The sequence below is a fragment of the Acinonyx jubatus genome, chromosome A1, assembly GCF_027475565.1.
Source record: "Acinonyx jubatus isolate Ajub_Pintada_27869175 chromosome A1, VMU_Ajub_asm_v1.0, whole genome shotgun sequence".
Classification (NCBI taxonomy): Eukaryota; Metazoa; Chordata; class Mammalia; order Carnivora; family Felidae; genus Acinonyx; species Acinonyx jubatus.
In genome coordinates this window covers 138227634-138250817 of record NC_069380.1, presented here as the reverse complement: position 1 = coordinate 138250817, position 23184 = coordinate 138227634, and the positions used below count along the sequence as shown (strand labels likewise).

Genomic DNA, 23184 nt, shown 5'->3' with positions numbered 1-23184 from the left:
CAAACAATCTGGGTGAAAATGATCAAGCAAAACAAGACCAGGTTCCGTTGGTGTTATTGCTGGCTGACTGGGTGATCTTGGGCTGGATATTTAATTTCATGAATCTTAGGATCCCATCTGTGAAACAGTGAGATCTACCTATCCCACCTCTCTCACAAAGTACTTTGGGTTACACAAAAACAAGTATAAATTCTAAAGAATTGGTCCAGAGCCTCAATTTTCATATCTTTAACAGAAGTGGATGGACTGAATTAGAAGCCTCTTTCACTCTGAACATGATCCAGCTCTATGCTCTAATGTTATTACAGGAAATAGTTTTTCTTATTGCTTCACATTGTAATAGGACATGAGAACAAATGTGAGATAGGGCAATATCCCATTTTCTAAAGGGCACACCCAGGCTTTTCTGAACTACAGAATTAAAGAATGTGAGTATTGTGTCTTAGAGTGTTAGATTGTTCTTATGTAACAGTGTCCTGAGTTCTGGCCCGGCTAGCACTGTGGCAAACAGCTCCTCGTGGGTTTCAACAAACACAAACCAGTAGCACCTCATCTTTTGCTCCCTGTACCATGGCCATGCTTTTCTCTGGGCTTCCCCAGGCACTCTGAGAGGATCACAAGTGACCACAGGCTCCACTTGAAGGCTACTCCTATGTGGCCCAGAATTAACACCCCATTGTGTTAACAGATCAGTTCTTTCTTTCTCCCCCGTACAAACTGTCGTGAGTACTAGGGGTACTAGTCCAGCCCATCTCTCAGAAGAGAGTGCCCTCAAAGTCAGATAAGCAGTTATGCTTGATACCAGGTGGTGGCCAGTTTGGTATTTCACCCTGGTCTGGGCTCTCCTTCCTTCCTTCCCCATCTCACTCCTCTTTTCCCTCATTGTTGCTTCCTTGGATTTCCACTCCTAAAAAAAGCAGCGACTCATAAACTTTGGTTTCAGGGTCTGCTTTCTGAGGAACCTAGATGACAACTAGGAATGGTTTTCAGTATCCAAGCCATAACCATGTGGACTAACTAAAGTGAATGTTATGAATATTGTAACTGAGAATATCATAAGCATCTTTTTAAAAAGTGTTTAAGCTCTAGAAAGTGTATATTGTCCAAAGCAGAACCAAATAGTGTTACTCTAAGTTAATTAACTTAAATTTAACAGTTAAGACACTTATAGAATAAGAGTATGTATTCTCTTTGTTTACTTCTGCATAAAGAGGTTACCCAGATTTTGGAAGGGCGAGTAAATAGCATGGTCACTGGAAACCAGCCATGTTGAAGAACAGATGGGGACAAGACTTTCCACTGAATCCCTTTTTAAAAAACTTTTTGGACTCCTGTGAACATGTTCCCTATTTTAAACATTTATAGAAGTGGGCCATTTACAATCAGGATGAGACCAAAATGTAAAACTATCAATTCAGGATAATTGGACTGCTATTACTCATGATTCTATCTCTGGTGCCTTATGGAATTAGAGTCAGAGTTTGAGAATGGAGAGCCTTAAATTATGATGAATAGGTGCATGTAAACTGATATGAGTTGATACTTGATTTTATATTTATTTCTCTCAGATTATAAAAATAATGCATGCTTATTGTCAAAAAAAAAAAATTGGAAAGTACCAAAAAGTACAAAGAAAATAAAAACCACCTGTAATTACACCACCAAGAGATTTAAAAAAATACATTGGTATACATACTTCCGGTCTTTTCTAAGCACTATTATTACACATATGTGTTATTTAAAGCCAAAAGTAACTATAAATTTTCAAAGCTAGTTTCTCTCACTGAAGAGAAATAACTCACAGGGGATGATTTCATTACTGTGGGCATGAGATTAGGGATTTCACAGGCATTTAACCTTCATCTTCAATACTGTGGCAGAGAGAGACATTCCCCCATTTTATGGAGAAGGAAACTGAAGATCTGAGATCTTGGATATTTAGTATGCCCAAAGGTTCACAGTTAATAAGTAGTAAAACCAGGATTAAAACCATGTCTGTCTGTTCTAAATCCCTATACCAGGATGCTGTTCCTACCATCATTTTTTTTTAAAAACATGATGAACAAAATCCTAGATTATGCTATCACATATGTTGCATCATATGTCAGAAATGCAAAAATCATATACAATTTTCTTTAAGCAAAAACCAAAAAAAATTTTGACCTTTCATTTCAGTAGGTGGAAAGTACTAATACCATTTTTTCATCTGTCACCACCATCTTCATAGTTGAAAGGACAGTCAATACTGCTAGAATTTTATGGCATTAAAGAACTGAATGTAAAGGCAATGCTGAGTGGAAAACCAATTAAATACAATTTCTTTAGGCATTTACGAAACTGCACATTTCTTGGACCTCCCATCAGTTTCATTTTTGAATTGACGAATCTTTTCTGTAAAAAAAGGATAACATTCATTATTAATAGCTAACATTTATTAAGCACTTGCTATGTGCCAGGCACTATGACTCACTTAATCCCACAACAACCCTTTGACATTAGAACTTTTCTAGTTAGTAAAGGAGAACACCGGCACAGTGAGGCTACAGAACATGTTCAAGATCACACAACCTGTTCGCACTGGAGTTCAGATACAGGCCCACAGGGTCTTGCTCCTGAGCACATGCCCTGCACTGCTTCAGTGGACTGCCTCTTAGTCTCCCCCGAGAATTCTTATGGCTACTCTTTTCTAGAAACAAATAAATTTAAAGTTGAGTGAACAATCCCAGTGCTGTGAGGATAATGTCACGGGAGGAGACATCATCCATGCATGATTCCTTTACCTACCACTGCTTGAAACTTAACATTAGCTGAGTGGTGTGATTCACGCACTCATGCTCTCAGCTTCAGGTAATACTGCATCGGTGAAAGTAATGGCAGATGTGCCTACCTTTTGCTTGAATGGTTATTACATGAGAGTTTAACACCGCCTCATTATTGGTAAGTTTTGAAACCATCTTCCCTGACAATATAGTCTTTGGGCAAGTGATTTTTAGCAATAACCTCAGTTGCCAAGGTAAAAGGCTGTCTGCTCTTTTCTTTTAACCTAGAAATAACACTTTTGAATACACCAACTTGTAAATTTCCCCAACAGGGGCAAGATGGCATTTTGAGCAAGACAGTGCTTCGTTATGGAAATGATACTAGAATCTCCTAAGATGGTTTAGCATTCCTGCCTTCTCCCAGCTCCCCGCACCCCACACACCTCCATACCCTGCTGTACATCAACAGAAACACTCCTCCACTTCAAATGCCCAGTAGGGGGTACGCTGAGAACCGCCAGGCTAAACCAGTATCCGTCAGTGCTGACTGAGTCAATCACCAGAGGAGCTGCATATTTATGAGCCACAGCTCTCCCCAAACTGAGACTGCTGCTGTTTATGGACAGTATTGTTTTGGGGGACTGTCCCCCACCATTTTAAGGGAGAAGGAGCTTCTATCTCGAAAACTCACCAGCTAGTTCTGGGAAACCTGCGCGTACCAGCTCTTCATACAGATGCTTGACTGGAGTGGCCTGTGTCATCAGGGTCCCGTGCAGCCAGATGAGCAAAGCCCTGTGGCCGTGTTCACGGAAACTTCCCTTTCCTGTGCCAAGCACATAGAGTCAGAGGCGAAACACCACGTCCCGAGGTCTCTTTTTGTTGTGATCTCCATTCTAACTGAATTTGCTGTGGTTGCAACTCATTCTTCTGATGGCTGCTAGAGAAGCAGCCCAGTGGATGAAAGCCCTTCCAGTTCCCCTCGCTGGAATTCCTGTAGGGTGACCAGAGTGTGGATTCACTCTAGCACTTGTCGTGCACCTAATGTGCTTGACACAGACCAAAGGAGCAGATACGAGATTCAACAGCTGAGTCCCTGCCCAACGGTAAGGGACAACCTTCCTGAGATGTGGAGCTCTCCCACATTCAGAGAGCTGCTATGCACCCCCATTTCTCCGACTCAAAGTGCATATTTCACCTGGGGATCCTGTTACAACGGAGAGTCTCATTCAGTTGGTCTGGGGTTAGGATCTGCACTTCTAATAAGCTCCCAGCTGCTGCCGTTGCTGTCCATTAACCATACTCGAAGCAGCAGGCGTGCGCCATCATGCCACTCCAGTGTCTGATGGAAGTGTGCGTGCCCTGGGCTGGGATTACTCACTGGGCAAATACGCACTGGATACCTAACCCCCGAGAGATGTTAGGGAAAGAGCTGAGACCCGTGTCTCCAAGGAGGTCGCAGTTACAAACACAGGACAGGCAGGCTCCTGGTTCTAGCAGAGTGTGTGTGGGAGCAAGCAGATGCCACAAGAGGAGGGCCTGAGCTCTGGGGAGGAAGCATGCCAGAAAAATGTCAAGAGAAGCAGGGAGGGCCAACTGTACGCATGAACAATGTACTCCTGGGCGAATCCTGTTTGTTTCTTCATCTTGCATTTGCCAAACTAATTCTTAAATACCACTGTCAACATGTTGCTCCTTTGCCTAAAAGCCCACAAACTCCTTAGTGGCAGTAGCATTACCCTGGATTGTATTTGGATTGTGTATGTTGCTGTTGTCATGCCAACTAGATTATAAATCCCACCAAACATGCACTCTGGCTTACGTTAAGAGCTGATGCAGCCCTCGCCTGGTCGAACTGAACACATTCTAGGCACTCCGTACTGTTCCACTAAAACACGTTAAGTCCCCTCCCCTTTATCCTGCTGGCAGGTACTCTGAAGATACACTGTATTTTCAAATCATTTCTTTAGGTCAAAAAGAGATTTCGAGAAGGCAACTAAGTTTTCCTAAAAACTTAACAGAATGCTATATGCCTAATTAGTGACAAAGGAGAAATCTTAATAGTAAAAAAGGAACCTTTTCAGAAACCATAGTCAATATTCAACGTTTTCAATGCATTATCTTCCATTTTTTACATGACAATGTAGCCTTAGAATTAGTAATATAAAGTACCGTAATTTACTTATAGGTGGTGTAAGAAGCATGTATTCAGGGGCTGTGGTTTTGCCATCTACGATCCCAGCAATCAGTAATGCAGATCGACTCCTGAGCATGGGACTTGTTCACATCTCATAATATCCATGTACAGAAAGTGCTCTGAATAGAATGTTTTGTCAAGAAAAGTATCTGCTTTCTTGTTTTTAAAGTTACTTAGCTGATTAATGCCAAACAAACTTTCTGTTTCCTAGGTTTTGGTCAAATCATAAAAAAAGCAAAGCTAATGACTCCAACTGACCTGACCTCACTAATTCTGACAGCTGGAGTCTGGCTGAATTGATTCCATGGCTTGGAATCTTCTACTCAAGGAGAGGCCTGAGTCTGTATCCCAAGTTTCCCATAGGACAGCTCGTCTCATCCAAGGCCTCATCCTATAAGAACTCTGTACCCCAGGGGCACCTGGGTGGCTCAGTCAGTTAAGCGTCCAACTTCGGCTCAGGTCATGATCTTGTGGCTCATGAGTTTGAGCCCCGCGTCAGCCCCTGTGCTGACAGCTCAGAGCCTGGAGCCTGCTTTGGATTCTGTCTCCCTCTCTCTCTGCTCTCCCCCACACACTCTCTCTCTCTCAAAAATAAATAAACATTAAAAAAAAATTAAAAAAAAAAAAGAACTCTGTACCCCAGACTTGGCTTAAGGGATTCCTCCTGGAGTGGAAGCCCTAAACAGTGAGCCTTTTGTTAGGGAATGAACCTTTCACTCCAAGACAATCCCAAGGAATACTAGAAACAGGTTGGCTTCTAAGGGATAAGCCCACCATTAAATCCTTGCTTCCTTAGTGCATATTCAGTTGGGAACCTTAATTTCCTTAAAGGCTAAATAACACCTTTTCAATATGGCTCAGTAAAAGTAATTATCCTTTGCAAACTTCAGTTTACTGCAGACTGTTCATGGTTTGCAAAGTTGCCGATCTTTGTAGTCCTACGGTGAATGTCACCATTCCTGAGCCCTTGTAGTCTGCTGCTTGTTGTGAGCACCAACTACTTACTTGGAAGATCTCCCACCAGGAAGGACTGCTGTTCCTATCTCCCCTCGCAACATCTGGGTCATGCTCACCTGACCACTGCTCCTCAATGGCTCTGATCTGGTCATCTGTAAAGTTCCAGGAACGGGCAAGCTTCTGCCACTCATTGGCCTTTAGCTGATGGTAAGCCAGGTTCCAGAGGAGACTGCGAATATGCCTGGTCTCCAGACTGTGATCTTGTTTGAATGTCAAAGTAAAGCTGGTTGATGAGTCCTTGATGCTCTCACCATGCTCCTAAATTAAAGGTAAGTGCATCAGGTGATTTCAGACATTTTGTGCTTATTGCCTTATTTCATGGGACGTAGACAGTTTTTCAGATAGAACTGGTAAGGTGGTAACCGAGACTTATGTTTTCAATATTACCTGTAACTGGATAACTTTTTGTCATCCAAGATGGAGACAAATGTCTGAAGTAAAAAGCTTGAGTACTGTCTAACACAGGAAATGTGAGGGGGTTTGCTGTGTTGTATCCCATGCTTCTCTCCCAATTTGCTGACTGATATTTATTCACCCCAAAAGAAAACAGAGGGGATGTCTTGGCTTAGGAAATGTCACAACAAAGGCATCTTTGAAGGCCTTACTTTCAACGAATATCTCTCTTTCTTCTTTTGCATGTTTGATTGTCTCATATCAAAGTTTCAATGAGGCCTGGATTGGATATACTCTCTTAACAGGGCCCCAGAGCTGGTCCTTCCATTCATCCTACTCTGGTGCGAGGAGAGTAAAGTAGAAGCCTAACTTGTGGGGCCAAAGGAGTGGAGAGTACAGGGGTCGATATCATTTTGTGTTAAGCCACTGCAGCCAGGCTTAATCCACATGTTCTCTGCCTGCATTTCTGTTCTCGGTTCTGTTCTCTGTCTGGTTTTCTGGGTCTTCAAAGGTTCCTTTTGTCCCTTCTACAGAACCCCTTCTACAGAAACTGGAGAAAAATCTCCAAGTGAAAGCAGGTGTCATGGTTTCATAGAGCTGCACCTGTCATGCATATGCCATCAGAGCTCCAGATAATCCTCCTTCTGGAGGCTGCAGAACAGTTAAGGACATGCAGAACACACAGCCCTAGGGGTTTGGGACTTCCTATTCTCCTTGTGTACATATGGCAGCTCCTATTTTTGTCTTTCACTTAAATAAAAGTGAATCTAAATGAAAGATAATCTGAACAGCAAGACAGGAGTCAAGGCTGGGGCAGGATATCGACTAAAAGGATATGGGTACCTGGTTCTCAAAACCTCTGAGAATAAAGTGGTGGGGCTTGTGCCTCAGCCCCCATCACAGATCAGCCTGTGCCTTTCACAGCATCTGCAGTCTCCTCTGGGAGGTCTACAAAGCCCTAGGAAGCATGCCCAAGGAGATGAGTCTTTTCTCTAGTAACCGGACCTTGTGAACAGAAGGTGGAATAGGAATGTCAAGTATGAATTACCCATAATTGCTTCAGAGATTGTAAAATGCAGGGTCCTCTCTACCCCAACCCTAGCTTTACTCTTACACTGCCTAACTCCCGAGGAATCCTGAAAAAGGAAAGGTTGAGGGTGGGGCATCCAACAAATTTGGGAGCCGAGGGCACTTCACTTTTTCCTTTACTCTTCATTCCCTCTCCTGAAACAATGAGGAATCCAACAAGATCAAAACCCAAAACATTACAAGGTAGAGGGAAGAACTTGCAAAATGCATTAACCTTTGTATCACAGCATTTTTATTTCTTTGAGAAGTACACATGCTCTGTGCATTCTGGAATTGGGCTGGGTAGTCCTTCAAGTTTCTGTAGGAAAGGGTCAGGGATTTGGAAAGCCTAGCTCTTTTTCTTTTAAGTTTATTTCTTTGAGAGAGAGAGCACAATGAGGGAGGAGCAGAGACACAGAAAGAGGAAGAGAGAGAATCCCAAGCAGGTTCCGTGCTGTCAGTACAGAGCCCGATGCCGGGCTTGATCCCACGAACTGTGAGATCCAGACCTGAGATGAAACCAAGAGTCAGACACTCAACCAACTGAGCCACCCAGGTGCTCCGCCACAGGTCTCTTTAAATAGTCCTTGGAAGCAATAATAGTTTGTCTGCCAAAGCATTGAACTATTTGCAGAGTATCACATGCTTACACTGGTGGAAATTAAAATAGCATGAGCCAGATTTTAGGAAGCTCCCATCTGCCTCTGAACCACTGGATTTAATGATTTATATTAGGCCAGGATTTATATTAGGCCAGTATATAAATCTGTTTAATAAAGAGAATTTAAAATAATAATAAATGGATTTGGTAAAAAAATAATAATAATAATAAGCATATATTTGTTTAATGAACAAAGTGAATTTAAAATAAATAATAAATACATTTGGTTAAAAAAGATTTTAAGGATACATATTAAAAAACAAGCCTTCCTCCTACTCTAGATCTTCGTCCCCAGTTGTCACCAAGGTGAACAACTCTTACATTTCAGAGGGTCTCCTTCATACATTTGTGCATTGTATATGACTCTCAAAGTTCATCTGATTCTCACATCTTAAAGATTTGTTAGGAAGAAGGGCTTATTCACTTGGTAGAAGAGTAATTTATTCTCATCTAGGAAGAAGAATCTAAAAATGCTAGCAGGCATTAAAAATAGAACTAATGAATATGTCTAATTTTAAAGAAAATGTGAAAACAATCATTTAAAAGCAAGAGAAAAGGCAAAAGTTGAGGAAGTTACTGTCACTCAAATACAGTGATGATCTAAGAAAGAATGAAGCTAAGGCAAAGAGGAAGAGAACAAAGGAGCAGAAGGAATAGAAATCAAGGGTACCTGGGTGGCTCAGTTGGTTAAGCCTCTGACTCTTGATTTCAGCTCAGGTCATGATCTCACAATTCGTGAGTTCGAGCCCCACATTGGGCACTGTGCTGAGAGTGCAGAGCCTGCTTGAGATTTCTTTCTATCTCTCTGCCCCTTCCCCGGTCATGCCCTCCCCCTCTCAAAATAAACATTTGGAGAAAAAAAAGAAAATCACTAGGAGGAGGAGAGAGATAAAACAATTCTAATGGTTACAAAAAAGTCATTTTGCTTTACAGGCAAGTGAGAAAGGTTTGAGTAGAATGATGTGGCCTTTAAATGATACATATGTCATACCATCCAGATAATATATCAGGACCACTGAGCCCATTAAACAGGATTGTGAGAAGAAGAGGCAAATCAATGCGTTTTGCCTTAAGGATTTAAGGAAAATTTCTCAGGATTAGCAACTAGATAGCAAATCAGGGCTGATGCTCCTCAGGGGTAAACACCTGAAGGGTAGGAGCTGAATTCTGGTACCAACCTACTGGACCAGGGCGGGGCATTCAGCCTAGAATGGTAACAACACAAAGTACAAATTGAGGGTGGTGCCTGGTAACTAATTCCTGCCTGAAGGTATAGACTCCAATCTTGGAGAGAAAGGCATTCTGTTGAGAAGGTGTGGGAGTGGCAGCTAGCAGAGGACGTAATAATGAAAGAAGGCAGAGAGAATGTCTCAGAGACAAGTGTTTTGTGTTCTCAAGACGAATAAGGTTTTTCTGACTATCACAGGATACTTGAGTGCTAGAGAGCCAGCACCAGCTTGTGTTAAAAGCTGCAGAACGGTGAATGTCAACTTCTTTATCGCTCATTAGAATGTAGGTTTGAGAACTTCCAGAAGGTACCACAGCCCAAGACTCTGTGGCAGAGGGCCAACCATGCGGGGCAAGCATGCTAAGTCTGTTTGAGCCGACATGGATGGGGCCACTTAGCCCTATGAGCTCTGACTACTGATGCTGGCAAAGTAAAGAGAGGGAGAGGCAGCTGTTCATTTCCTGAATGGGGCAGCAAAGGCCAAAGGGACCATTATAACTGCACTGACCAGGACCCTGCCCATGAGAGCAGAAGAAAGAATGACACCGACCCCACACTGCCCCATCAGAAGACGGGGATGCAGAAGAGCCAGTTGTGAAGCTGGAATCCTGTTCCTTACCTCTCTCCAGGCATAGTATCTCTCTGCTTTAATAATCATGTCCACTACAAGGCTGTGGTTGCTTCTGGAGGCCATGGCCAGGGCAGTCTTCCCTTGCTAAAATTAAAAATGAAAGTGTCAGGCAGGATGGCCTAGTATTTAAGAGCTCCAGCTTTGGAACAGGGAGGGAGGGGCCTGAGTTCAAATCCTGATCTTGCTACCTCCCTGCAGGGTGAACTTGGGTCAGTCCTTAGCTTTTCTAGGGCTCAAAGGCTACCCCATGGTATAGTGGTAAGGGGTAAATGCGGTAGTACATATCAAGCCCTTAGGACTGCGCATGACACATGGTAATTATTCAAGAGATGCTAGATATTGATGGTGTCAGGTGCTGTGTCCACAGGGCAGGGGAAAAGATTTAGACTAGGGACTAACCATCAACAGATGATGTTTTACACATCCTCTATCGATGAGAACCCAAACATCTCTCTGAGACCTCCAGAGGTCTCCCTGGCTCACTGTACTGGGAAGTCCTCAGCAAATAAGTAATATGAGGACTGACTCCATCTGTGGTTGAGACTTTAGTCAGTGTGCCACACCTCCTTCCCCCAATAGCCTTTTCCTTCTGCTATAAAAAGAGACCTCCTGATTTTAGCGGGGCACCTGACCACCCCAAACATTTCCCAGCCTCCCTTGCACTTAGATATGTGACCTAAGTTCTGTTATATAAATGCAAGTGGCACGTGCAACTTCTAGAAAGTATTTCTAAAGACAGGAAGGACGCCATTCTCTTTCTCCTTCCTCCTGACTAGAATGCTTGCATGATGGCAAGAGCCTGAACAGCCCTCTTAGACCAAGAAGTTGAAGCCATGTGTTAATGAGGGCAAAAAGTGCTGGATCTTATTAAGAATAATAGCATCCTCGGAGCGTCAAGAGCATGCACCTCTTGATTTCAGGATCGTGAGTTTGAACCCCACGTTGGGTGTAGAAATTAAATAAATAAAACTTAAAAAAAAAGAAGAGGAGTAGCATCCATGACAAAACTACTAATTCATAGTATAGAATTCAGCCCGCAGGACTCCTATTTAGAATTTTTTTCTATTCTACGCTTCCAACCAAGGGGTTAGGGATTGGAAACTTAACCACATGGAATATGCAATAAGGGATATTCTGGACATAATTTGGGGCATGAGTGGCCTGGGAACCCATATGGTATCTTGTCCAAATAACAAAAGGTGTCCCCTAGATTTTAGGCCATGCACAATCCACACACATCTATACATTTTCCTGAGAAAAAGATGGTGGTTTTTATTTATTTTTAAAATGGCACAGGAAAAATTTGCTCAGGAATCCTGAAGATAATCAAAACGAATGGTCAGAAATAATCCCAGAAGAAGTTCCAATTTTAGGAACCCATGTTTCCATGCTTAGGGATCCAGCAATTTATCCCAATAATTCTCTCACATGGCTGAGCATTTGCAACAAGTGCGACTCCCACCAACCCACATGATCTGGCTGTGAGTGGAGGTGCTAAGACCCAGGTGGGCCGGAAGATTAGGACTGACAGTAATCAGTTTCTCATCAAGAGAGGACAGTAATGAAATTAGGAAGAATAGCACTTTGCAGGCAGTTAGCAAGTCTTCCATTGCATGCTGCCTAGATTCTGGCTCGTGAGGCCATTTGAATCCAGATGATCAGCCTGCTGTGGGAAGGCAGCATTCTGAGAGCCAGCGTTCTCAAGTTCACAGGAAAACCTTCCCAGGGAGTGTGCCCTGGAGTGGAAATACAGCACTCCTGCCACTGAGGGTGGGAAGCCCTCTGACCGAGGGAGCAGGTTTCTGGGAAAGTCCTATTTACACCAAACCCTGGCTCCTTTTTTCCATCCACACTTTCATTTACTCTTAGAGTCACTTATCCTTGGTAAATACTGTGGGAGTGAGTGGAAAATGTGGTTTTTATTAATGAAATAGGTGTTGGGTGCCAACTATGTGCCCAGAGAAAAAAGAGGAAGAGGAGAAGGGAATATGGGAAAATCAAATTGTAGCACTGAGGCTACTATTTCCCAGGACATCCAGTCCACAGGCACTGGGGGCCGAGCATGAATTCCCTTCCCAGTGCTATGGAATCTCCACCCATAAGACTGTCCCAGAGGTGTTAAGTGTTAATGACAAAGTGGAATACAGTATGAAAGGAAAGCATGGAAAATACGATGCGACGTGTGACTACTAATGCTAAATGTTAAGGGAAGGTAATGAGCACAGGAGAGCAAGTGGGGCACTTCCACCCATGTGACAGAGTTATGGGTGGATGCTTTTTTCTTCCTTATGCTTTTCTGTGTTTTCCAGATTGTTCACAGTGGGTTTGTGTTGCCTTTTTGTTAAGTAGGCTCACACCCAGTGTGGAGCCCAAGCAGGGCTAAAACTAACGACCCTGATGAGATCAAGACCTGAGCCGAGATCAAGAGTCAGGCTTTTAACTGATTGAGCCACCCGGGTGCCCCAAGGTTTATATGACTTTTTATGATAATTTTAAAAACTGCCATATACAGAAAAGTAAAATAACACATCACTACTTCAAGTCCCACAGATGTAAAATGTGTGATTCTGCAATAGTAAGTAGGGTGAACTCAGCTCATGCTGGGAATTAGGGATGTGCTGAGCTGACGAACAGTGTGGGTAAAGACAAGGAAGGAAAAGACAGCAAGTTGCAGAAGCAGTCACCTCTGCTCACAGCTGTGGAAAAGCACTATACAATCAAGCAGCTTTGGCTTTGAAGCCTGGCTCTGTGTCTTACTGTGTGTGTGACGTTGACATCGCTGAAATCTCTTGAAAACGGGTAATTTTGTCCACCTCACAGAGGAGATGTGAGGATTGAAATAAGGTACATGTGTGTGAGCACCTAACAGGGCTGCCACACCTCGGTCTTCCTGCGTTTACACTTTTCAGTAAGCTAGAACCTAATGCACGGCTGCCCCACAACCCTCCTGTGACTGAGTCTGCTTTACTGCATCAATATACAAAGTTGTCTTTCTTTACAAACACGTCTACACAATGACCAAAAGGTAGAAGCAACCCAAATCTCCATCCACAGATGAAAGGATAAACAAAATGTGGTATGGACATACTATGGAGTATCATTCAGCCTTAAAAAGGAAGGAAATTCTGACACGTGCTACAACATGGATAAACCTTCAGGACATTATGCTAAATGAAATAAGCCAGTGACAAACTGACCAACGCTGTATGATTCTATTTATATGAGGTACCCAGAATAGTCAAATTCACAGAAACAGAAAATAAGAGTGGTGGTCGCCAGGGGCTGGGGAAGGATAAGGAAATGCGTAGTTGTTGTTCATAGAGTTTCAGTTTTGCAAGATGAAAAAGTTCTGGGGATTGGTCACATAATAGTGTGAATCGACTTAACACTACTGAACTGTCCACTTAAAAATAGGTAAGATGATGGGGCATCTGGGTGGCTTGGTCGGTTGAGCATCTGACTTTGGCCCAGGTCATGATCTCATAGTTTGTGGGTTTGAGCCCCGTGTCGGGCTCTGTGCTGACAGCTCAGAGCCTGGAGCCTGCTTCAGATTCTGTGTCTCCCTCTCTCTGCCTCTCCTCTACTCATACTCTGTCTCTATCTCAAAAATAAACATTAAAAAAAATTTTTTTAATGGTTAAGATGATAAATTTTGTTGTATTTATTTTACAATTTAAATTTTTTTTTAATTTTAAGTAAAAAAATTTTACTTAATGTATGTTTATTCACTGCATCACTGCATCTCTGTTTATAAAAGCTAAAGCTTAGGAATAATTTAAATGCCCATCAGCTGATAACTAAACAAATTATGAGATGTCCATACCACAGCTACCTAAAAAAGAATGGAGAAATTCTCCTTGTACTAATATGGAACGGTTTCCACTCTATATTTTTAAAGGAAAAAAGCTAAATGCAGGACAATATGTACAAGTATATCACCACTGTGTAAAAAGGACAGAGGAATGTAGTAAGAGTATTATATATTTATGTTTGCTTGTTTATGCATAAAAAGAAACTGGAAAAAACAGAAATTTATGATAATAGATCCACTAGCAAGGGTAGTATGGGAACCAGACAAACGGGGTCAAGGGCAGGTGGGACACTTTTATTGTAAAACCCTTACTGATTATATTTTTAAATTTTTGGACCACCTGAATCTTTAATCTTTTCCAAAGATTAATACACAATTTTATTTTTTTATTAAAAAAATTTTTTTAATGTTTGTTTATTTTTCAGAGACAGATCATGAGCACGGGAGGGGCAGAGACAGAGGGAGACACAGAATCCAAAGCAGGCTCCAGGCTCCAAGCTGTGAGCACAGAGCGTGACACGGGGCTCAAACCCACAAACCATGAGATCATGACCTGAGCCAAAGTCAGATGCTTAACCGACTGAGCCACCCAGGCGCCCCTAATACATAATTTTAATTTAAAAAATATATGCTTTAGGGACGCCTGGCTGGCTGAGTTGGTAGAGCATGCGACTCTCAATCTTGGGGTTGTAAATTCAAGACCCACATTGGGTGTAGAGATTACTTATAAAAAAAAAAAAAAAAACTTAAAAAAATACAGATTTTATTATTCAGAGTAAAATTTCTTACCTACATATCTCAATCACAATCAGGATGTTTTGCTGACGAGCACGTTACAATGTTTGTGTAAGCTTTATCCAGTCTTTTCAAAAGGGTATGCTATGGTTGCTGTCAAGGCTTACAGCCTGCAGACAGCTCTTCACAACCACCTTGGCTGAACAGGGTAAAGTCCATGAGCTTACCTTATCAACGACCTTCAGGTCACAGCCTGCCTTCAGCAAAGTGTCCACCAGTTCCACATGGCCAAGATCAGCAGCTAGGTGCAAAGGAGTCTGCTGCCTCTGCCATGAGAAATTTTGAAAATGTAATCTAAACACATTAAGGAGGGGGAAAAAACTTGCATAATGAAAAGACAAAGGGAAAGTAGAGGTGCCCTATATAGGCATATGGGAAAATAGATTAAGATCACATTTTTAAATAGGTACAGGGGACATTCACTGTAGGATTGTTGGTAACAGTGAAAAACTGAAAGAAAGTTACATGTTTGACAAAGAGACTTGCTGGGTAAATTGAGGTATATCCACATGTCGGATTAGCAGGCAACCATTAAAAATGATTTCTGAAACATTACTTCATTATGACAGACTAGAAGAGTCAAGTTCATAGAGACAGAAAGCAGAGTGGTGGCTGCCAGGAACTGCGGGGAGGGAAGAATGGGGAATTAGAGTCATGAGCAGAGTTTCAGTTTGGGAACATGGAAGGAGTTGTGGAACTGGGCGGTGGGGGGGGAGGCAGAGCAACGTGACTGTGCTTCAGGTCACTGAAGTGTAGCTTCAACAACGGTTAAAATCGTAAATGTTACATTATGTGTACTTAACTACAAATTAAACAGTGGTTTCCAAGATTAATTTTTAAAATGGAAAAAGGACTCATTTAACACTGACAGACTTTGGACACAACACTGTATCTAGAGAAGGAAACACATCAACAATATTAAGGATAATGTCTAGATGGCAGGATTAGGGAGTTATTTTTATTGCCTTATTGATGCTTTTCTCTATCTTGTAAATTTCTTAGTTATAATGTATAAGAGAGTACAAGACTTCTAATTTCTCTCTGGGGTAATCATTTTCTTACCAAGAGGGTAACAGTGTTTCCAAGAAATACGAAATCACAAGAAAATAACACACTTTAACCTCTCACTGAAAGGAATGCTGATGTGCAGACAGCATTTCTAAAATATTAGTACTGAAAGGAACGTTGTTTATGGTCTAGCCCAACCCTTAAACCAGAGACAGGAAGCAACTTCCCCAGGGTCACAGAGCTGGACAATAGCATCTAGCTCAGTACTCTGCCAACCCGAGCACAGGATCAACCTGCTTGGAGCGTTAACATAATTAGTATTAGAAAGCATTTATTAAAGACTCACTTTTGGGTGGCAATCAGCCCCTCTGGGGGCTCATCCAAAACATCACACTTACACTAACAAACTATCAAAGGTCTCTATCAACATGGAACAGAGACACAGGGTCATACCTCAAACACCAATATCATCTCAATTTGACGATACTGCTGTAAGTCTAGAGGACAGGAAATGAACCAATACATTAACAAGAGTTCTCTTTATTGGGGGGGATGATAATTATAAATTTTTACCTTATTTATATTTTCTTATTGTTATACATTGAGTATATTCCCAATCTAACAGAGAATTGAAATGGTCAAGTCTAGTTCTATACCTGGCGGGCAGACTAACAAACCCTCCTTTCTAGAGTGAATCTGGCCAATTCTGATGAAACCAAAATCACACACAAGTTCTGTGTATAGGGCAAATATTCTGCACGTAGGCAAATATTTGGGGCATTAACATACTTGGACACCTAAGTATGTTTAATAACATTCCTTCCCTCCCTACAAACATTTGGGATGGTAAAACACAGGGAGGAGCAAGGTCGCTGGAAGAAGGAAGGGATGGAAGGGTAGGTAAGTCTCTATTCCCATCTGGCACAAAGGAACTCCTACGTTGGAGATGGAGGAGACTGGAGAGATCTGTGGCACTGCTCTGGTTCCAAAGACATGGAAACAGGGGCTCCCAGTGTGGGGGGTGGGGGGTGGTTAGGACAGGTATGTCCACCATATCTGGCTGCTCCCTCCCCTCAGGGTCCAGCTGAGGCTTCTCTAGGTAGAGGCAGTCAGAAAGCCAAGAGGAGTCCAGAGTTCTCACCTGTCTCCAGCGCTCCTAAAGAGCTCCTCTCCCAGGAGTTTCTCTTCCTACTTCCCACAGCTCTTGGGAGAGGCAGCTCAGCCCCGGAGGAGGCCCTGATTCAGACAGTACCCACCCCCATTAACCTTCCAACTCAGCATTTCCACAACCAGCTAGTAATGGATTCCTTTTATGGAGCATTTGACTCTGCTCCAGTAGATTTAATTTATGGTGATCTTTTTTATTCCAAGAGGTCTCTTTTGCCTTTGGGTAAAAGACACATTTACAGTCTCTAATATAGAAACAAAGCTTCCTCCTTGTGGCAAAGGGCTACTGGCCAATTATATTTCATACTGAAGGAGTGGGCTTTGATTTAAAGAGCATCTGGAAATTTAATTCTGAGCTACTGTTTATCTACCAGAAGTGCTGGGCCTGTTAAATGTGAGCACTAACTGAACCCCAGTTGTGTGTTTGAAAAAAGTATGTGTGTTCAAGTGGGAGTGGGGGTTACAGCAGAAAATGGATAAAAAGAATATGTATATTCCTCCTGGAAAATTTTTAGGGCAACCTGAACTTGCTCAAAATTACCCGTAATCACACACTACATTGAATCATAAGAAAATAGACTCTCTGGGTTCGGATTGCCTGGCTTACCTGATTTAAGATGTTAATGTCATGCTGTGCACTTAATAAGCTCTTTACAACTGTGATATGGTTGTGGATAACAGCTAAATGAAGAGGGGACTCCTTCGGCTGCAGAAAGAAAGAAATTTTCAAATCCAAGAGGTTTTGGCTTCATCATTCACACCAAAAAGCAATTCATTTCGACAGACATTTCCTAATAATCTCTGAGTACTGGAATTGCCTTGCACAGCAGCGGGCCAATAGCGAGGGTTCAGCATCATTTCCACCCCATGGCTGTGCAGCAAACCAGCTTACCAGCAATCAGCTCTGCCCCCTCATTCATTCCAGGACTAGACACTGAGCACCTACAATGGGAGGGATCCAGTGGCGAACCTGGCATTCTCAGGATTCTTCCAATCCAGTGGGGCAAGAATATATTGTTGTTATTGTTTTAATCACAAAATAAATGCACAAATTGTGATAAATGCTTTGGACGAAAAGTAGAGAGTGGTATAAGAGCATATATGGGATGGCCAGAGGGCTGACCTTTCTGGAGATGAGAAAAAGCTTTCCTGAAGAACTGACATTTGTGCTTTGAAAAGAAGGATAAGAAATATGAAACAGGCTTAATGCAGGACTTCTCAGAGCCTTCAAAAAGCTAAAGTATGGGGGGAATAACTACAAGGAGGAAAAAGCATGCACATTCAGCATTTCCTGAAACGATCTGATCTAGAATTCTGTCTCCCTAGATCATTCCATGGGACTAATGACCCATTCACCCAGGGGCACCATGCTCATGTTTAGCCTTCTCCTGTATATATACAGCCCCAGTATGTTTACCAAACCTCTCCAGCATGCCCCTTTGTCCTCATTTGCAGTTAAATGAAGGTGCAGCCATCCTGCAGCCACACCTTCACCTGAAGTGTCCCAGCCCCTCTCAGCCATCTCCACGGGAGGGGGGGGGGCTTCTTCGCCAGCCCCGCCAGGCTGTCATGTCACGATCAGCTCTAGAATCACACACTTAGCTCCTGTTGCCTCACTGACACACAGGTGCCACTGGCCCATGATGACAAGAGAGAAATGTCTCCAGGAGTAGAGAAGGTAGCCGCAAAGAAAAAAAGGTGGGGAAAAAGAGGGAAGGCGTGAGAGACAGCTCAGGGGCAGTCAGGGTGGAGGGAAGGTCCTAGGAGGTTAGAGGCAGGGAGGAGGGGGACGGGTACAGGTATAAAAAGCAGGTGCAGGCAGAAGATCCAGCAAGGCTGTGAACAATAGTAGAGCTGAGAGCCAAGGCAGCCGACAGGGAACACAAGTGTGTGCGAGGGTGCATGATGAGGATAGAGCACAGTGTTACTCAAGAAAAAGAGATATTAATAATAAGCATCAGTAAGGTACATTTAACATCTTATAATGCTACTTAACTGTATACTCACTTCCCCCATAGTTTATATTCTAAACTCTGGGCTAATAGTTTTCGTTTACAATAATCCTAGCAGTTACATCTATTCCCCACTGTATTTATTTTAATTTTTTAATGTTTGTTTGTTTGTTTGTTTGTTCATTTATTTTGAGAGAGAGAAAGAGAGAGAGAGAGAGAGAGACAGAGCATGAGCGAGGAATGGGCAGAGAGAGGGAGACTCAGAATCTGAAGCAGGCTCCAGGTTCCACACTGTCAGCACACAGCCCAATCAGGGCTTGAACCCACAAACCGTGAGATCATGATCTGAGCCGAAGTCAAACTAATTGAGCCACCCAGGCGCTCCTATTCCCCACTTTATATATAAGGAACAGAGCAGTTAAATAATTTCCCCAAGGCCTTGGAGGCAAGAAATGGATTTGACAGGGTTTGAATCCCTGATCTGCCTGACTTCAATACTGGCACCAGGCTCCTTCCCAGGAAACCTACTATGAAAGAAACCTATGAAAAAGAGATGTACAGAGTTGACAAGAGCATCACCAGCCCACAGAGGAAGAGGAGAGAAGGGGGGGCAGGTAGGACACCATGGCTGCAGAAGTCAGACTGCCAGGGAGGTGAGCAAGGAAATGGAGATGATTGGGCAGGTCAGGGCAGTGTGGGAGGGAGGCTTTCCGTGCAGGCCTCTTCTTCTCTGGAAGGATGTTCTTTCTTGAGGCACCAAGCATGAAAAAAGAGGAAGCATCCCTCAGGCCAGGGAAGTAGGCAGTGTCCTTCCAGCCAGGGCTACCGGCCTTGCAGGGACCCAGCTCTTCCTGAGAAATGGGAAGCATCCCTGGACAGTCCCGGGGCGTTCAGAGCCAATTCCTCTAACGTCATTCTCCAAAAACTACCAGACATGGTCAAATCACATCCCTTCTCTCTAGTTAATATAATAAATAGTAATGGCTAACCAAGATCAGAGGAAATAATATTCTCACAGGAGAAGTGAAAAACAGAGGAATGCTTCCCATCTACTGCTGGAACAGAGGGCCTTCCTCAATCCTACCAAAGCCAACTCAAACTTCAGAAAACCTCAATCAGTATAAAGGATGGACTTTCAAAAGAAAAACAAGATCACTCAGTGAAGGGGGGGAAAAAAGATCATCCTCCTTCCCATTTATAGCAGTGTCCTTTTTTTCCACAGACTGATAAATTTAATACAAGAATAATGGCATCTCTGGACACCTGAGAAAGTTTTATTGCAGCAAGTATCAATATTTAAAGCACAAAGATTTCATTTTGTTCAGGAACTTCAAAGACTTTATAAAATTCATCCCCTGCATTTTATTTCTCAAGATTAAGACTCAGCCTCCAAAAGGAGTCAGTCTGCTTCCCCAGAAAGAATTCCTCCTTTGTGAACATCTCGTTCCCCTCCTCCCCACCCCCCAAATATCTGCAAGGAGCATCTCTGCACACAGCCAGCCTCACAGCACCAGGATCAAAGCCCATGTTATTGAAATAGACTCACTTCCACTTTCTGGTACAGGTCAACATGCTTACTGAGAAGACAGCTCACAAGGGATATGTGGCCGTTCTGGGTTGCTATCTGCAAAGCACTGATGTTGAGCTGCAAAACACAGGTGGAAAAGGCAGGGAAGATCCCCATTAGAATCCAGCCTGCTTTCTGATATTCATCACATGGTAATTAATTAATACAAAGAAATATACAACTATTTAAAAAAGAAAATCCAATGTGTTTTTGATTATTTTGAGGGCCTCTTTGTTATTTCTAAGTGTTTCCTATAAAAAGAGAGTCTGAGGTGACACATGCCTCAAGCAAATATGAGTTAAATCCCTGTTTCCCCTCTCTAAGTACAAAGTGGACTAGGGCTGAGTCTTCTCTCCATACACTCTGCAAACACCCTCCTTGAGCTAAAAAGGCTGACTTGGTATTGGTCCCAGGAAATGCCTCAACACCTGCTGCCTCCCTGACTGCTTACCTGCAGCTCTCCTTTCTGCCAGGTCTGGCTTCAAAGCTCAGCATGACTGCTACCCATGTGCAGTGTTCCCTCGTGGCCCCTTACTCAACTCCTTCATCAATGCCTCTCCTTTCCTGGTACCAGCTGCCTCCTACCTTCCCTGTGCTCAAGTGACTTCACTTACTGTGAACACTGGATGAGAAAATTGTTCTTGATTTATCCTGCTATCCTCCAAAAAGTCTTAGCATGGTGCTTTGCAATAGTATAAGGACAATGGATAGTTGTTGATGGATTAATTTTAAGATTGCTACAAAGTATTTCTAGGCCCACCAACCAAATAAGGTTCTACAGGATGTTATGTTTTCCAAAAAGAGGCTGCATAAGTAAGTACCATCTCACATGCTGGCCTGAGACTGCCCATTGCCCCATCAAGAGGTCTCCCCTTGAATCTGAGTGGACCCTATAACTGCTTGGACCAATCAGCAGAGTATGGCAGAAATGACAGTATGCCAGACCCAGGTGCAGCCGCTACCCAGCTTGGCAGCTTCACCTCCCTGCCTATTAAAAACCAGCTGCCATACTGTGAAGAAGAGAGACCACACGTCCATGCCATTCAAGAGCCCCAGCTGAGCTCCCAGCTGACAGATGGCACCAACTGCCAGTCATGTGAGTGAGTCACACGAACGGCCAGCTCACTTAAGCTTTCAAATAACCTAAGTCCTGGCTGACATCTGACTACAACCACATAACAGACCCAAAGTAAGAATTTCTCAGTCCAAGAGCCATGAAAGATAATAAGGTGTTGTTGGTTTAAGCCATTGCACTCTGGGTTGGTTTGTTATGAAGCCAATAGATAAGATGATACTAAAAAGAACAATACACATGCTGACCAACTAGACTCTAGCTTGAGCTCCTATTATATGACCTTGAATAATTGGCCTCTCAAGTACGGGCCTGTTTGTCTTCATCTGTAAAAAAGAACATAACTATTAGTTTTTATCACTGCTAATAACCAGTTGCCACAAACTCAGTGGCTTAAAAAATACGAATGTACTATATTACAATTCTGGAGGTCTGAAGTCTGAAATGGGTCTCACTGGGCTAAATTACAGGCCTTTCTGGAGGCCCTTGGGAAGATCCACATCTTTGACTTTGCCAGTTTGTGGACATTGCCGCCCACATCCTGTGGCTCATGGCCTCTCTCTTCATCTTCAGGCGCACCAGCAATGGTCCACCAAGTCTTCACCCTGTATCATTTTGGCCTCCTCACTTGCCTTTCTCTTCTACTTTAAAAGACCTGGGTGATTACATTGGGCCCAACCTGGATAAATGAGGATAATCTCATTTTAAGGTCAGCTGATTAGCAACCTTAATTCCATGTGCAACCTGAATCCCACTTTGCCTTGTAATATAACATATTCACAGGTTCCAAGGATTAGGATATGGATAACGTTGGGCGGGGGGCGGGGGAGCATTATTTTGTGTACCTATCACACCATCCTACCTCTTTGTCTCAAACCATAGTAATATTGAGAGGATAAATGAGCTAGTAAATATGTACAGTAATCATAACCGTCATCATATTCATTCCACAAAAAAATAATTGAGCGTTTATTATCTGCCAGCACCATGTTGGGTAGTGAGGAGATATGATGGTAAACAAGATGTCCATTATCACATTCCAGTAGAGGTGGACAATCAACTGATCTATAGATTGGCAGACTGGTAGATCAGTGAATCCGTAGATGGGAGAATAAATCCATTTACTAAATCTAGATGTTATTAGAATAATATCAGCTAATAATAAGTGCAACAAAATGAAGTAAAACAGCAGGGCTGGATGGCTACTTTCTGGTGAGTGATCAAGAAAATCCTCCCAGGTGGGGTGAAATTTGGACCGAGATCAGAATGGTAAGAAGTGCCCGAATGAAAAGATCTAAATCAGAAACAAGTTTGTGAAGAACCTGAAGCCAGAACGTAGTAGGAAGAGCTGTGGCACTCCAGCACTTTACCCCAGAGGCACTATAGGCATTGTGTACAGGGCTTACAGACTTTTTAGGAGCCAAAGAAATGTTTAAAATCTTTAGCAAAAAAATTATTGATTCCAAGATACCAAAAGAAAACCAGGAACTTGAAGTGAATAAATATTTAATTGACATATTCATACCTCATTGACTGTTAAATGTAACAGTCATAAAATATTCATTACATTTGTAACAATTTGTAGGTTAATTTTTTTCACCTCCTCTAATTCCCAAGTATGTAGAGAGTTCTAAGAAACCAGCGTCAGTCATAAATTAGGGGAGTTTATCACAGCCAATAAAAAAGTCTTTGGAAATAATTTACAGCAAAAAAAATTAATGTGGAATGTTGGGGCATTTAAATATGTTTGATAGGATATGAGGGTGGGGTCTCCAGAAATGAGTTGTTAAGGTCTACAAAAGTCTTCACTGGACCAGAGGCATTTAGTATGACCCTGAAGGGCATCTATTGACCAAACTCT

At 42.6% G+C, this 23184-nt stretch overlaps 1 protein-coding gene across 3 annotated transcripts in view; it reads right to left on the bottom strand.

Annotated features, from left to right (window-relative positions):
- Positions 1 to 2326: 2326 nt before the first annotated feature.
- ANKDD1B (ankyrin repeat and death domain containing 1B) overlaps positions 2327 to 23184 on the bottom strand; it is a 61376-nt gene continuing 40518 nt past the window's right edge. For 2 of the 3 annotated variants that reach the window (XM_027039832.2, XM_053224075.1), the window contains 7 exons: positions 20231 to 20329; positions 17340 to 17438; positions 14725 to 14823; positions 9940 to 10035; positions 6027 to 6228; positions 3451 to 3582; positions 2327 to 2391 (listed from right to left, as the gene is read on the bottom strand). In XM_027039832.2, coding sequence (XP_026895633.1) covers positions 2330 to 2391; positions 3451 to 3582; positions 6027 to 6228; positions 9940 to 10035; positions 14725 to 14823; positions 17340 to 17438; positions 20231 to 20329 — 789 coding nt within the window. In that variant the 3' untranslated portion in view covers positions 2327 to 2329. The other variant, XM_053224073.1, reaches the window with a different exon arrangement.